We start from the raw sequence: 16,194 nt of genomic DNA on the forward strand, positions 1-16,194 counted from the left end.
ATACATTTGCTTTCGTTTCACATCATTCTACGTTGAATCAAAATTCTACCATACCATCAAAGTATTCATTAGCATAATTAAGCGCAAATTTGCCTGCATAGCCCTGTCTGTCGGGCAGAGTTGCATGCACGCAGACGAACGGAAGGAAGTGTGCAGAAAATTAAAATAAAGTGTGGATGGCGGGGAAAAACACATACACACGTTCACGCACACGGTATTACTGTTTCGGTTGCTGTGTGTTGCTGGTGTTAATTAAAATTGCACAGCAGTGTGACTAGAACGAATGCACGTGAAAGCGTTCTTAACGAGCCCTTTCGCCAGCATGATTGTGTGGCTATTATGGGCTATGCGAGTGAAAAAATGAAACAAACAAAAAAACTCGCCCCCAGACAGAAGCATTTAAAACACAGTTACTCAACAAACCGGAACCGGCCCGCTGCAGCATATTGTTATGCGTCAATGCGTCGGTCGGCGTGTGTGTGTGTGTGTGTGTCCGTCCTGGCTGGGTTCGTTCGAGGTTCGATATGGAAGCAATCGTTATTTACAAACGCTCCCACACTCCGCTGATTATGCTATCACGCGGGTTGGTTTTAATTTTTCAACAGATACAAATGCGTCCGGTAAAAATAGAAGCATCCAACCGCTGCTGATGATAACAAGAGCAACTAAAAGTGAAAAAAAAAACAAAATATGCCTATTGCTGTCATATACCGGCAAGTTCTGTATTAAAACTAATGTTTTGCCACTCACAATGTGAGCACCTCCGTTCAAAGCAAGTGACTACAACCCTGGCATTGTGGGAACGTCAAACGGAGATGGATATAAAAATAATTCCCTGTGGTGGGGTTCGTTTCATTTTTTTTTGAATATTTTTTATTTTATTTTAGCTTTTCCTTGTTTGATGCTAAAAAAGCAAAACAAAAAAAAAGATAAAATAAATTACTTGTTAAAGCATAGATATTAAGTGCTTTTAGCATATGTTTACACATTTGAACGCTTATCAGCAAAAACTAAGAAAAAATCAACATTGATTTAGAAAACTCTGAATGGAAACAAACAATATTGTAAGATTTCTTTTGCAGTTCAAAGACAATGCAACAATTCTTACCGGCTGCAGATCACTCAAAAGCTTGTTTAGCTCTGTCGCACTCTCTTCGGCAACACTCAAAACAACCCATCGGCTCTCATGTAAGCGTTGCATGAGCACCCTCTCGTTGGGGCTGTTGCGTCGTGAGTGCCCAATGTTATGCTTTTCGCGTACGGAGAGCTATGTTTACAGTGCTGTGAAGGTCATAATTTGAAAAATTGTTCTTATTTTCAGTGTAGCAATCGACTTTAAATGGTAAAAGAAAATTAATAAAAGGAAACAAGATGAAATAAAAAGAAGTTTGATTGATTGTACGCAATCAAAACACTTTCATTTTAAGATAGAACACATCCACCGCCTTTATACATTCATCACGCACACTGTACAGTGAGTCGCCCTGGTGAGTGCGCTGTGTTTGCTCTCGCGCGTACATCGCCCGTGAGAGTCGTGGTCGTGGATCCCGCACGCGGTCGAGCAGCCCTTCCTCGGTCGCTCGTGGCGGTGTTAGTCGAGCTTTAAACCTCCTACCGTACGCACGCGGCACAGCGAGTCTTTGGCAGACAGGCGTCTTTGGCAGACCTGACGTTGGCCGGTTGCGGTTGCAAAGAGACTTCTCCCGTTTGTTTGTTTTCTCTTTACCCTGTTCCATTCGCGCGACAAAACCGTCCGCAGCCCTTCCCAAGCGAGCAGAAGCAGAAACGATAGCCCCAGTGCAGGCAGTGTTTGGTTCGATTCTATTGCTGGCACGAAGTGTTTTGACCGAAGTGTTTCGAAGAGTAGGAAGTGAGAAGACGTACAAAATATATAAAAAAAAAACATAGCTGAATGGTAAATTAAACGAAACAGTAAAGAAAACATATCGAATCAAATTAACAAATGTGCTCAGTGAAAGTAAGCAACAAAGCAACACATTAGCGTCATCAATATTAGTGAGTCACTTTTTGGGTGGCGGTTGTCGTTGTTGTGCGAAGTGCTTGTTGCTTGCGCATTCTCAAAGCCGTATCCCATTCAGTAGCACACATTACAGGTTTAGGCTGGTTTTGGGGCGTACGAGAAAGTGATTGCAATACGCAGAGCCGGTTTATTTTTTAATTTTGGCTTTCAAATGAGTCAGTTTGTAACGCTTTTTTGTGAAAATTGGCTTTTTTAGAGTGTGCCGTGTGTTAGACGAAGTGTGCTCATGATCGTGATCAGTGATAAAGTGAGATGGAAATTTGAGCACACGCACGGACGCCCGCAAGCACACTCGTGACAATGTATTTTTCTGTTAGAGTGAATTGAATAGAAGAAGTAGGGAAAATAGCCCAAAAAAAATGGGGAAAAGTAGACCCACGTGCTTCCCTTGATTAAACAAATGTGTGTGATTTATTTCCGGTGTCATTGTCCCTGTTCTAACCGACAGACAGTGTGTTTGGATGTTGGCGTTGCTAGGTGATGTTTGAGGGAGTAAGGTTGAACCCTTAACCACAATCAATCACAATTCCCGAACCATTCTTTGATTGAATGCATAGAAACCATCCAATATTTCTCACAATCTTTAAAATGTATTTTTTATTCACCTCCACAGAGGCAGCACTGTAGTGAGTTTGTGTACGCGCACGCTTCAAACCCCCAGATCAAATCGCGCTAACCGTTTGGTGTGTGCGCGGCAGTGTTCTTACCCATTACCACCGCCAAAGTGAAAGCTGATCCAGATTGTCCAGATTTCAGCTGCTAGTGTTGGTGTGTGTGTTTGTATGTGTGTGTGTGTGTGTGTGCGCACGCGCATGTGTCTTTAGTCACGCAACGCAACGCAAGTGAAGTGACGAAGTGAAAAGTGGGAAAGAGATCGTGCACACGGTTCCGAAAAAGCGGGCCACGCAAAGGCCGATAGATAGTTGACAGCTTCAGCGATCTTCAGGCGCAAAAAGTTGGCTCTAGTACAGGTGTGAATTTTGTGTCGGTGTGTCGGTGTGTGTGTATGCGCGATTAAGTATAGAGCGTGTGGTGTGGTTTGAGTGTTTGAGAGCGCCAGTGTTTGCAGCGGCAGTGCGGCAGCCTTAAGGGCAGGTGCGGCATCCATACAGTACACGGAAAAGTGAGAGCGAAGGTGCTTTCTTTTCGAAGTGGCAAAGTGTCAAAAGGCCGCAACGTGTTATAATTGTTCGCTTTCCATCCCAACCCTTTCCTTTTCCCTTCGCCCTTCTCGCGCTCAAGGGTTTGCTTGTGTGGTGGAGCCATTCCAGCGCATTGGTGATTGTGATTCGGTTCGGTTGCGCTAGTGGCCGTGTGTTTTTGGGTGCACGCGATAGTTCGCGCATTGGCACCGAAAAGTGAAAAATACTACACGCTGGTGTGAAAACGGAAGCAAAACCACTCAGCGCTTTAACGGCGCTGTCCCACTGAACTGGTGCAAGGTGCAGTAAAACATTAAGTAGCAGCAGCAGCAGCAGCAGCAGCAGCAACGTGTAGGAGACCGTATAGAGAGTGCAAGAGAGCGAGGAAAGAAACAACAACATTGTCTTCACCTCGAAAACAAAAGTAAGTAGGGGACAAACCTTGGGTGAACTTCTTGCAGACCTTGAAGAGTGCAGCTTTGATCGGTGTTGGCCGATCCGAAATGTCCCTCCCGAAAGGGACGATGTAAGGAACCAGAACCAAACCAGCGGTGGTGCTGCATGTCTGGACGAGTTGTTTCCCCACTGGCCACTGTAAAGCAGGAGGAAAATAAAAAGCAGAAACCGGTCAAACGGTGGAGACATTTTCTCCCATCCCAGACGTTGTACACGTTTTCACGGCGATTCGCCCTGTTCGTCGCCCTGTCCGCGCGCCGTCTGACGAGCGTGCTCGGTACAGAGCGCGGGCAGTGAGTGTGTGTTTTTAATTTTTCAACCACACTTAACCTTCAGCGGTGTTTTTCCTGCTTTTGGGCCATTTTTTGTGTGTGTCTCTTGTGCCCTTTCTTGCTACTTTACCGTCCGTCTCCGTGAAGCAGTGAAAAGCACAAACGGCGCTCGTCTCGTTACAAGATGTTGACGTTAGTGGCCGGTGGGTCTGTTTTCGTCGCAATTTAAGAGGTTTTTAATTTCCATCTGCCTGTCGCAGGCTGCCTTTTCCACCGTGTTTGGGCTGTTTCTATTTTCATTTTGCACTGCAGTGAAGGTTTATTTGGTTGTTTTCGTGGATTGCATATCTTGTTTTATGAGCAGTGACTGGTCGCCACTTGAAACATGGTTTTTCGCTTCTTTTTCTGTAGTGACAACAAGCATGCAGGAAGCTTTCCTCTCTTTTGTTAAGGGCACGAAGCTCTCTAAACAAAAAGTTGAAAAAAAAAACACTCCACCGAAATGCTCTTTCCCAAACATACAATCGACACACGTAAAACGTTCCCAATGTGTTGCCCGGCATCGCTCCCCCCAAAATTCGTGACCTTATTGCCACACTGCTTCGCTTACAATTATCAAGCGCAAAACGGAAGCAGAACCATTCTTGCCATGCTATTCCCGGTTTGTTTCTTCTCTCCTTTCGCTTCCACCCCCATAATAGCAGCCACAAAACTGCCATTTTACATTTCCGCACGCTCGGTCGTGCACAAACCGACCGGGCAACAATGTCGTCCAACCGTGTGCGCACCCTCACAAACACAGCTGGGCCACGCCATACTCCAATTAATTGGTGCTCGGTATGTTCACTTCACTGGAAGCTAAACCGAAAAAAAAAACGACGCAAACATTCCGGCTGGTTAGTGCCGGAGCAGCCAACTCCCCCACCCGCAGCTCCAACCCCTCCTCAGGCGGGTGTGAATTGAAAGAAATAAGTGAGCAAAAACGAAGCAACAGCAAAAAAAAATCCATCAATCTCACGAACGTGGACGACGAACCTGGATCGGTCGTTGAAGTCGCCACCAAGCGACGAACCCCGGAGTTTTTTTGTTCTCTTCTGCAAATTCTGTCCGCTTCTAGCAGGGGGGCCCCCTGGTTACTATCCAGTTTCGCTAAAGGGAGCTCGTTCTCTATGCTGGCTGGTTCTGTGCGCGGGACATGAATAGAAACTCGTTAAGAGTGGCCTGACCACCGCGGCGGTAAGGTCAGTTTGGGAAAAGGGTAGTCGTTCTTATTAGTCTTATTTTTCTTACCGTTCTTTTGGGTGGTTGAATTTATCAAGAATTATTTGTCTAGCCACACCATACAAAAAACAAAAAAAAAAACCTGGGAGGGATCGTTAGGGTACAATGACGTCTAAAGAACCATTTTTCATAAAGCTCGAGCCAGCCGGGTGATCAGGCAGAAAATGTGCTAGCCGAATGGGTTTGGACAGAGCGCTCCCCAAAACGACAGAAGCGGCAGCCATTCTTGGCGATTATTTCGCAATATTTTATCCTTTCTGTGCGGATTGTAGTTTTTGGCTGTGCGCCATACGGCAGTAATTGCCTGCGTATTGTTCATCATTGACGTAATGATGAATGCAGCTGTGTTTGCAAAGTGGTTAGGAAGAACACACTTTGCAAAACTAGGCAATGTGATTAACGCTCCTTTTTCTTTGTTGTCAATCAATGACAGCATTATGATGTGCGCTTTTTTTTTTTTAGAACAAAACTCAATAAATGATCGACGTTGTTTGCCAATTTTGTCTGCATTATCATAACTCCCTCGGAGTCCTCTTCCCACTTCCCAAACCGGCGTTAAACGCTAAAATTCCTCTGGAAAGGAACGATTTAGTATGCAAACTACTAAACAGCTAGGGATGGGGAGAGGCGTACAGGCATGATAATTTGCACGATTCGATTCACTGCCGATTATAAGCTGCCCATCGTGTTCAACAGTCCCTGCCACCTTGCGCCCCCGATAATACGATAACAACGCGAACGCGAGGTCATGATCGTTTTATGTTGATTAAATTGACATCATTCATTAGGCATAATAATGCACCCGGACTCACTGCGTGTGGCGCACAGAACAAGCACAGAATTGCGCTCCGCTCCTGCCCACAGCGCACTGAGCGCTCAGCACTGGAATCGATAATTGGTAAAGCTGATTTTAAATGAAGGAGAATTCACAATTCCTTCGTCAAACATTGGGGAAGTGTGCTCCCTCCCCGCCTATCACCACTGACAACAATCGATAAATGCAGTTGGCGGAATTAGTGCGCCGAAACTATAATACCCAAAATACGGGGACATTTGCGTGCGTCTGTGTGTGTGTGTGTGTGTGTGTGTGTGTGTGTAGTGGGGAGGGTGATTATGCCAGGTGTACCGTTAATTACTGTTGTCAATTACTCCCGACTAAGCCCGGGGAATTTGTACACCTTCGTAAATGGCGTGCCGGTGCCACGGGCCTAGTAATACCCTCAAAGAAGCTCAAATTAGCTACCGTACGGTGTGCGACATGCACATGTTGGGCTTTGCATGCGGCCAGGGATGTGCATTGGTCGAACGGGGAGAGAGTGTAGTTGCCAAAAACCCCTGAACGGGAGCTAACATTTTGGAGCTTATTGGAAAATGGTGTCGGTTTCGGTTCGGAAATGATGATACCTTTTATCGATAGTTTTGTTGTTGTACCAATTTCATTGATTTTAATAAAAAAATACTACTTTTTATATAAAATATTATAATTCAATTGAATTGACTATTGTTTTATAGAAGCAACTCCACTCCATCCAAACAAACAATCCCACAAACGTTTGTCATGCTAAACTAAACCCAAAAACGGTTGATATACACGGGGTGCACGGTGAGTTGTCTTCCGATGCTGCCGCACCAAAGCGCATTGCATTCTCCAGGCAATTGGATCTTTCCCCTGGTCTCGCGTACCCCCCTCCCCTCCCCCCCCCGGGTTGCCCTTTTACCACTCCACCACGCGTGGCGGGCCTGTCAGAGAAGAAACTAGCACCAGCAAAGGTGCGCCATACTGCTGCATCAAAACCGGGAACTGCTGTTTGATGTGAAACTTTTCATCGCTTCCACCAGACGACGACGACGAAGTGGATGACTTTTCTTTCCTTCTTCGGAGGGGAAGGAATCCCCCATGGCTGACATTTCAATTCCATCTTGCACCTCGGCTCCTCCATCTTTGCAACACATCGAGCGGCCGTTTTATTCAGCGTTGCAGGTGGCTCTACCGGACCGGTTGCACGACACCTCCGGGTGCAAACCATTGCGGTAGGTTAGTTTCAATGTGCGCCCCCGAAAACAAAAACAACAAAAAAAAAGCAACCACACATATTGTCAAAGGCGCCACGGTGAACGCTCCCGCAGACGGCACAAAAAGTACCATCCTTTCACGTGCGACGGAAGGCGTTTTGGGGGTTGACGTTGACGTCTTGAGCCTTCCAGCCGGCTAAATGTTACCGTGCGCTCGAAGACGCTGAAAGCACGACGACATCAAACGCGAAGATGGTTGAACGGTTGGCGGTTAGTAGGTTGAGTGTACTGGGGAAGCTGAAGCGTGGATGAATGCAGCGGTTCGGTCTCGCACACGAAACACGACCACGAGTGTCCTTTGGGGGGGAGAGAAAATGCTCCCGACAGCCCCAATTGAATCAATGTGTGCACACTCCTAGTTTTTGACTTTGATTTTGGGGTGCACCAGGCGGTGGGGGTCGTTTAATGGCAAGGGAAAACCGTGTGTCCCTCCGTGTGGTTATTCTAAGTGGTAGAGATGTCTGTTTCTTCAACATTTAAGTTTCGGTGGCATACTTTCAATGTTAACGTGGAAGAGGTCGTGACATCGTGAGAATGATTAATTCAAATAATTTGTAAATGAATTTGTATCATAATTTCGTTGATATTTTGTACTGTTGCTTTATAGTACAAAATTGGGAAAAATACCAAACAATAGCATAAACAACGAACAGTAATCGAATAAAGCTATTAAACGGTACTGTTTAAGGCATTCGCCATATTTAAGCAGCAATAAACTTTCATTGCCATTCCCGAAAATAGCGAAGCAAGCAAACACAGACCGCCACATTAACTTTCATTTACTAAACCAACGAAAGCGAACGAATGTGGCACATCAAGATGGAAGCGCAAGCCCCTGACCGTTTAATCAATTGCACACGGCTCCATGCGCCTGTTTTTTTTAATGCGCTTCGGTAGTTTCGGGGTTATATTGCATGGTTTTTTGTTTAAACAGCATATAGCGATTGGCGCCACTACTGATTGTTATACGGTCGCATATGGTAATATGCGTTAGTGGTTGGAAAGGAAAAATGAAGCTTTTATTCGATGCCATAGCGACAAAAAAAGGGAACGCTCCCGTGATTATTAATCGTACTTTCACACCTGCGATAGGCACACCGATCCTGCTTTTCCCCGCTCAAACATCAAACCTTCACGATGAGGTTCCGATCACCGACCGTATCGAAAAATCAGTTCAAGGTTTTACACTCGCGAATCAGATTTCAAACAGAACGCTTGCCTCTGTGTGTGTATTTGCGTTTATTTGCAGCCTTTTTTGTGCGTTTTAATTGAGAGTTATTTATTAATAATAAACGAATGCAACTCAATTATACGCAGCAATGGGTGGAGATCGGATTTTTGCTTTGTGCACTATGATTTCCCCTGCCCACACAGCCCTAGTGTATGTGTGTGACAGAGTATGTGTGTGTGTGGGTGTGTGTTTGTTATAGAATTTTGATTGCAAATCAATGACCATGCGGTGATTGAGTTTGTTCCCATGTGTGTCCCTTTGCTCCCTGCCGGATTGCCCTTATTCCCCCCCCCCCCCCCCCGTATTTTGCCCGTATTTCCGGCTGCAGAGATTGACATTTTTGACGCCGATGTTGGAGGCCGGATTATCACAAAAACAAAAAAAAAAACGCCCCTTAACACGCAAAAAATAAATGCAACGAGTTTGTCGCATGTTTCGAAGATAATTGAATTGTTGTAGCTGTTCGGGGGAGGCGATGGCGTATGCTCGTCGCCACCACTGAAATGAACATTCCACGCAACCAATCAAACTGTATGTGTGTGGGTGCATGTGTGTGTGTGTATGTATTTTAAATATGGGTTTGGTACATTTAAAACATACACGCACGCACACATACACAATATTCTTTGCCAACCGAACGATTGATCGCTGCACGGAAGCGGCCGGGAATGTCAATATATATCTGCTTCCCGGTTTGCGAGCTTATCCAATCCGGGGAAGGTGGCACGCGCTCGCCAGCCAGCCTATTTCTCATATGCAAATTGAAAGTGCAACTGACACCGGACCGAGGTCAATCCATAAACACACACATACACACCCAAACATACAAATGGTTGAAGGGTGTGGAGCAGGGCAACCGCAGACGCGTGTCAGCTTTCCGTGTTTTGTACGCTGGGAGCCCTTCTCCAGCCCTTATTTGGGAAGGTGAAGCCAAGCCAAGCTGTCATTTTGTTTTGCAGAAAAGTCAGGCTTCTACCATACTAAAGGATCGGGGGGGGGGAGCTGGAAAAGCCCCCTCTTTCAGTCACATGGTTGGGGCAGCGAATATGGATTCAAGTTTGCAGCAATGCACGAAACAAAGCCACACGCTCGGGAGCGCTGGTATGATTGACGGATCTTTTTCCGTTTTTCCCGATTGAATTGAAAAAAAAACACACACACACACACACACACGATGGGGTTAGCGTTAGCGTGATAAATCAATTAAAATAGCCCCCGCAACTATGGGGAGGAACGTGTGCTTGATTGATCGGTTGATTTGTTTTGCCAAATGTCAGCAACAATAATTACTACGGCCTGCATCTAGCAACTTCAAAGAGACTGGACGATGGAGAGGATGCATGGTTGATGAAGTTTTTATTCCAATTTGCATGTGTGTGTGTGTGTGTGGTATGGAAGCAATTTCAATTCCATTAGGCATCGGAATGTCGTAGCGTGTTGAAGTATGCCAATAAAAGGCTTTTTCTTCCTAACCAATTTGCTACTACTCACTCGCCTCATCTGTTTTTGATCATGCATGCAGGTGCGTTGAAGGTGGTTACTGTTTGCCGACTTATAAATCGCTCCCAATCGCTCGCTGCAATAGACTGATAGAGGGAAGTATGCATTTGTCCGATTCTTGACTAATTATCCTGCTCGGTTCATCCCATCACTTGTTTCCCCCCTCCGCACAAAGCTGCTCGCTCGATCTTGCTTCAGTAATATCGTTCGGTTTGTTACAACCTCAATCAATTTACGATACCCAATCTGCTGCTCGTTGCGTACTATCCATCCGGTGCAGGCAAAGATTAAACTCCAAAGTGTCTTTTTCTCACCCTACTCCCCCGTTCCGCTGCCTTGCGCTTGTGCAACTGCAACGTGCTCGGATACATTCCGACTGAGCTTAAACTGCATATTTCATCGGCCTCGTCACTCTCCCTGCCGGAGCACAGGCATGCTCATAATGTCCACTTCCTGCAGCACACACTTGTACACAAAGCCAGCGAGGTTCTGAAGTGCCATCGACTGGTCAAACATGGTGCAACTGTGTGCCTGTGAGGCTAGGGCAAGATATTGGTTCTATGAAATCATCATCATCATCATCATCATCGCTTCTCATCCCTCCGCGCTTTCTTTCTGGAGGTGGCAGCGCTGAAGCTGGAGCTGCAACGAGGGCATTTACAATCCCGGACAAACGGATGCGGTGAAAAAGTGAATTCTCAACCAGGGCCTACCAGCTGTGGTTTACACCCCAACCCGTTTTGGAGCACCAAGCACAGAGGTGGTGGGAGAAGAAGGTTCAGAAAGGCACAGAGGTTTCTGTATCGAGCGTGTTGAGCTGCAAAGAGAGTTGAACAACTTTTTGCCGTTCCGAGTGTCTAGATGTACACACACACACACACACACATGTTATGTTGCTCTCTCCCCCCTTTGTGGGTACTTGTGATATCTCCTCCGACCAGACTTCCAAAGCGGGGTCGTTGGCGAAATGCATTAACCTCTTGAGAAGCCGGGTCCGGGAGCGAATACTGAAAACTGAAACAGCAATTGATGCTTGTGGAGGACCCGGTAGAACGCAATATTCGGAAGCACACATGCTCTGGAGGAGACACGTCCATGTTCATGTCCATGGTCAGGTCGCCAGCGCTTCACTCAAACATCACGGGCCAGAGCATGGAGCAGTTGTCGGTGCAGGGGAGCATAGAAAGCAAGCAATATGTAACTCGTTTGCAAAGTAAACGAAGCTAAATTTTACCAATATTTTGCCTCATGGCAGCAGTGTGTCCGGAAAGGGTACCATCTTGCAAGGAGAGTCGTTGTGCAGTCGTGTGGAAGCTTTACGTACAAATATCTTAACCACCGTCCATCACAACAGGCAGCAGATGTTGATACAAGCACGGTGTTGCTCCCATTTCCGGACATCAGGGGTCTGTTTGCTTTGGATTATGTCCTCCTGCATCCTGACCGGGGAGTAGGAGATTGCAGGCACCGCAATGCAACAGTAAACTCTTGACCAGTGTCTTCATTTCAACAAATGAACGAAACACCTTTCACGTGGTAAACGTAGTCCTGTTTGAACTACGGTTCACTTGGAAAACTGTTAGGCTCAATACAGTTGTTACCTGATCTGCCCACACCGCTCTTACACCATTCCGCGCCGGTAATAGCTCACTTAGGGAATCGAATTAAAATGGTTTTAATTTCGTTTACTGCTCTTTATCGGGAACAGCAAAAAACCAAGGTCCTAGCCGAGAACAAGAGACTTCATAAACGTAATCACCATCACAGCATCACACAGACACGAGGGATGGCGTTCAGTATAACTGGGAGAAGATGGGAGCTTTGCTGGAACACATCAGCACCAACAAGCAAACCAATCAAGGCTGCTTGTTGCAGGAATGTATTCTAGTTGGTGTGTATGTTTTTACTACCAAGCCGCGCGTGTACTGCTCTAGCGCTCAAGCCCATTACAGGTCAGTTGGTGAGGTTTGCTGACTCAGGACACTGGTTTTAGAGCTCTTTTTTCCCCTACACGTTGTGATCTAGTCGTTTGCTATTTTAAAACGTCCCAACCGATCAGCTGAATCGTTTCCAGTCCACCAGGGAGCGGAAATTGGCGATAAAACTTGGCGAGGAGCTTGGTAGATCGCACCAGAACGATAGTGGTCGCTCTGGTCCAGAAGTTGAAAAGCCTTGCAAACGAGCCTCCCGTTGAACCAAGCCCAATGATAGAATGGGAGGGTATGGTGAGCTAAAGAGATTACGTAGTGGGCAAAGAAGAGCAGGCAGCGAGTGGTGGGGGCACAAATAACATCTTGAAAAAACAATCCTCTTGCTGACCAGCGTCAGAATCGTTAATGGATCTTCACAGTGAAGCAGATTGGGAGCAGCTGCTGCAAAGTAGCTCCTTTACTGGTTCTTGTTGTTTGGTATGTGTGTGTTTTTGCTGCTACCATTTGTTAGCTTCTCTGCTATTATTATGTAGCAGAAACGTTTCCATTTTTGGAGCGGAGGGGCTGAGAAGGAAGTCTGATCTTGAACGATCATCATCGGTAGCGATAGAGTTTTGATAGGAGCACGAGAGCACACTCGCTCGTGGGCTGTCTGTCGGGTCAACAGACCGCGGAGCCGGAGAGGAAATGATCGTTGATCGTATCGCTGCTGTTGGAGGCTCATTGCGGCTTCCTTCCTACCTAGGTTCTTCTTGGAGGGTGATGACTTGCTCAGGACTTAATATTTGTTCAACAAAGTCTCGTTGAACTCCGTTGGGGAAGAGATTAGTATGGTGATTGTTGCCGTTGCTGTTCGAGGCTCTTCACCAAGCGCATCAACCAAGCGGAATTAGGAAGCTCCAAAGCTCCGATGTTTTATAACAGTCAAGTGTGACAGTGAAGTTGTTTGTGTAATTAAAGGATGCAAATTTTGTGCGAGAAATATACAAAGTTGTTGGGGGGGGGGGCTGGGGGGAACCTGCTGCGAAAGGGGTTGAAAACTTCATCAAAAAATGTGATTGTAATGATTTTGGGCACAAGACAAACACGTTCACAAAGAATGCACAGACAAGAAACAAGCATCATTGGGCTGGGAATGAGTTGTAAATTAGACATACTTTGCATAAATTACAGTGTGCGGTGGGGTTTGGGAAGACGCTTCCCAAACAGCTCGCTGCCCGCGTACGAGGTAAGCAAGGGATTCATTGAGGCAGCGCTGGCTGAAATTGGAAGACGGAAATGAGTTTTTCACTTCCCGCACATATTCCTTGTTGAAATTTTCGGCTACATACGATATTAGTAAAGTTTCCTAAAGTGCGCCCGCGCCCGCCCGGTCATGGCTGAGTGCGTTTTAGGTTAGAAACAGAGCCAGAGAGCGTGCGGGGTTTCATCTAGCAATAGTTGAATGTGTGTGTCTATGTGAAATTCTGCTCCAAATTGCCTTTTAATGTTGGAAATTCTTTCTGGCCACTTGAACCGCCACGGCACACACATAGTTCGGAAATGTAGACAATGTGTAATGGTCTGTTTTATGAGCATTTAAATGGTCGGTACTACATTCTACCGCGCTGTCGACTAGGCGGTGGACGATAGGCGAATAGGTTTGCTCGGTGGAAATTCGTTAGTCGGGGCCAGCTAGCATTTTAATTAAGTGAGAATTTCTTATGAGATTAATGATTTCATTAAGATGACTTAAATGATTTTTGAGGCAAAAGCACGTTTGATTATTCCCTGATAAGATTGTCTCATAAAAAAATACTGGATCATTGTGTGCAACGTTGGCTGCTTTCCGGCTTGTTTTCACAGAGAATACACGGGGCACGATTTGATTGCTACTAATATAAAGCCAAAGCCAAACAAGATGAGCAGATTTTCCTCCTTTACGAAAGTTTGATTAAATCAAACTCCGCAACTGCACGGGGACGACTGAATGATGAAAGATCAAATAAACTCTCCTCAAAGGCTTTCGCCAATCGTCCTTCCCCAGCAACCGAGTCAAAAACAAAACAAAAAAAGCGACTAAATCTGGGAAATAAATTTTGGCGAAGCTTCCGTTTGGATTATTTTATTTGATTTTACTCTTCCGCTCCCTCCCCGGTTTCGGTTGCACCACTCTCTGCCAGCGATGTATTTAATATTCTTCACAAAGCTAAGCCACGCTTTCTTCTGCATTCAAACGAACGAGTTTGTTCTGATTAAAATAAGAATTGGTGATGGAAAGAAAAACGCCCGCCCAACGCTTTCGTTCCGTATTGTGGTGCTATCCTTACTCCGGAATGAATCCGGTACGAACGAGCTGAAGAGCTGCTCCGTGGTCCTGATAGACTGGCTGAAGAATAATTTGCTTTGTTTGAGCCGGGACATCTTCAAATACTTCATTAACGAAGCGATGGCGACTAAAAGAAATTGAAGAGCCGTACTGTGTCTCTTTCTTATGCACAGCGATGGCCGCTTGACGAACACGAAGTAGTGGACGAAGGTTGAATGTTTCGTGGCACATTGCACGGTGCCAGTGATAAATGCGATTTAATTTCTTTTGTTTTAAGCGCACTGCTGATCCTGAGCTTCATTGCGGTGCTGTGTTTGCCTGCTCGCTCAGGGGCTAAGCTGATCTTTTGCCGTGGAATTGCAAATTCTTGTTGTACAGGAACAAGCGAACAAGCGCCTCTTTTGCTAGCCGTTTAGTTCTTGAAACCGAATAAGATTTCGCCTACACGGAGAGGAAACACAAATTAAACCCTTTTTGTGTGCCGTTGTGCCGGCCCTGACAGAGGTCCCTGGTCCTAAAAGGTGTCGGTCGGAAGTAATGGGCATTATTTATATCACCATATACAACGCCAAGTCAAATCCTTTTTCCTCCTTAACCTTGAACACAGCTGCTTGTGCTTGTTTTTTTTTGTCTCTGTTCGATTACGAAGGCTTTATGGTCCCTAGAACAAGGGAAAGAACGATGGACCATTTCGGGGTCATCATTTTGTTGGGAGGCGTTCCCCACGGAATTTTGAAACAAAATGCCTAGGTGAACCCTTCCCTGGGAAGTCTTAAAATGTATTCATGGCTTCACTCTTTACGCCGAGTTGGGGAATCGAAAAGAACGAAATTCATTCCGCAAGCGGAGGAAGAGGAGTGTGAGAAGTTCTGGCAGCGCAGTAGGGGAAGCGATTAAGATATTAGAATAACAATACATCAGCCGGAAGACAGCAGGGTGTCGAGCAGGGGATGGAAATCCGTTTGATGTTTTTGTGTTCCCTCTACGAAACCGATCCGATGCGATGGTGCTTGGAGGACGCACGATGAAGCAATTAGCGGGAAGGCGTTCGTTCTACCCGCACCGCTTGGAACGCGCTTTTCGCAAAAGGGCCTCCCAGATACGATCTTGTTTCCAGTGATCCCGCCCCGCAAGTCGTCGTCGCTCTTGACTTCACCCGTTTTACCCACGAAGCTATCGCTTGAAACCTTTAATTAATTTAAATAAGCTTTGCTATTTTGGCGGGCTTGCTGGGGCCTTAAACCCGCCAGACTGAGAAAAGGCTTTTGACTTCCATATTGGTGGAGGCTTCAGTTTCGTTTTGAAGAACACATCCCTGGAAACATCGGTGTGAATGTCTACTTTTAAGGGCGTTGCCGAAAAAACGATCGTTGCTTTTTAAGAACGTTGCTTGCCTACGTTTCTACATGAGGTTAAGAGCCAAAAGGTTGAGAGCGGTTTGAGAACGCCGACAGATGAGAATGGTTCGGTCGGAAAAGAATCTCCACATCCGGCTGGCAGCGGCGGTGAAGCGGCAGTGATTTATCCCATTCCCGATTCCATTGTTGGAGAAAAAAAGACATCACCGAAACTGCAACTAATTACACGAAGGAGGGCACAATTCCTGGATGGCGGCGCTGATGGGGCATTAATGTTGCCCGGGGAATGTCGAACGATTGTTATGCCGACACGGGTGGGAAGTTTCATAACAAGCCAGTGCCTTTATTGTGTCAAGGAAATCGCATTATCTTCGCCACGCTCCGATAAAGCGGACAGAGGGGGCAGCCGAAAAAAGGGTCTAGTCATCAACGGCCGGCCCATGGGCTGGCCACCACGTTGTAAAGCTAATGAAGCGACACAAATGTCTTATCGTCTTGGTGGTGAACCGCAAAAGGGCTGGGGGGGAGGTAGTGGCCCTGTGTTATCACACCATTAGGCAGCATGATTTGATTTCATGTTTGACCACCTTCAGGGTTTGAT

At 46.2% G+C, this 16,194-nt stretch overlaps 1 protein-coding gene across 1 annotated transcript in view; it reads left to right on the top strand.

Annotated features, from left to right (window-relative positions):
- The window catches only part of LOC120894982, a 134,861-nt gene that overhangs the window by 3,371 nt on the left and 115,296 nt on the right, over nt 1-16,194 (top strand). The window contains exons 2-3 of the mRNA XM_040297916.1: nt 3,502-3,607; nt 7,654-7,656. Of these exons, the coding sequence (XP_040153850.1) occupies nt 3,502-3,607; nt 7,654-7,656 (109 nt within the window). The remainder of the gene's footprint in view (nt 1-3,501; nt 3,608-7,653; nt 7,657-16,194) is intronic.

The sequence above is a fragment of the Anopheles arabiensis genome, chromosome 2, assembly GCF_016920715.1.
Source record: "Anopheles arabiensis isolate DONGOLA chromosome 2, AaraD3, whole genome shotgun sequence".
In the NCBI taxonomy this organism is placed as follows: Eukaryota; Metazoa; Arthropoda; class Insecta; order Diptera; family Culicidae; genus Anopheles; species Anopheles arabiensis.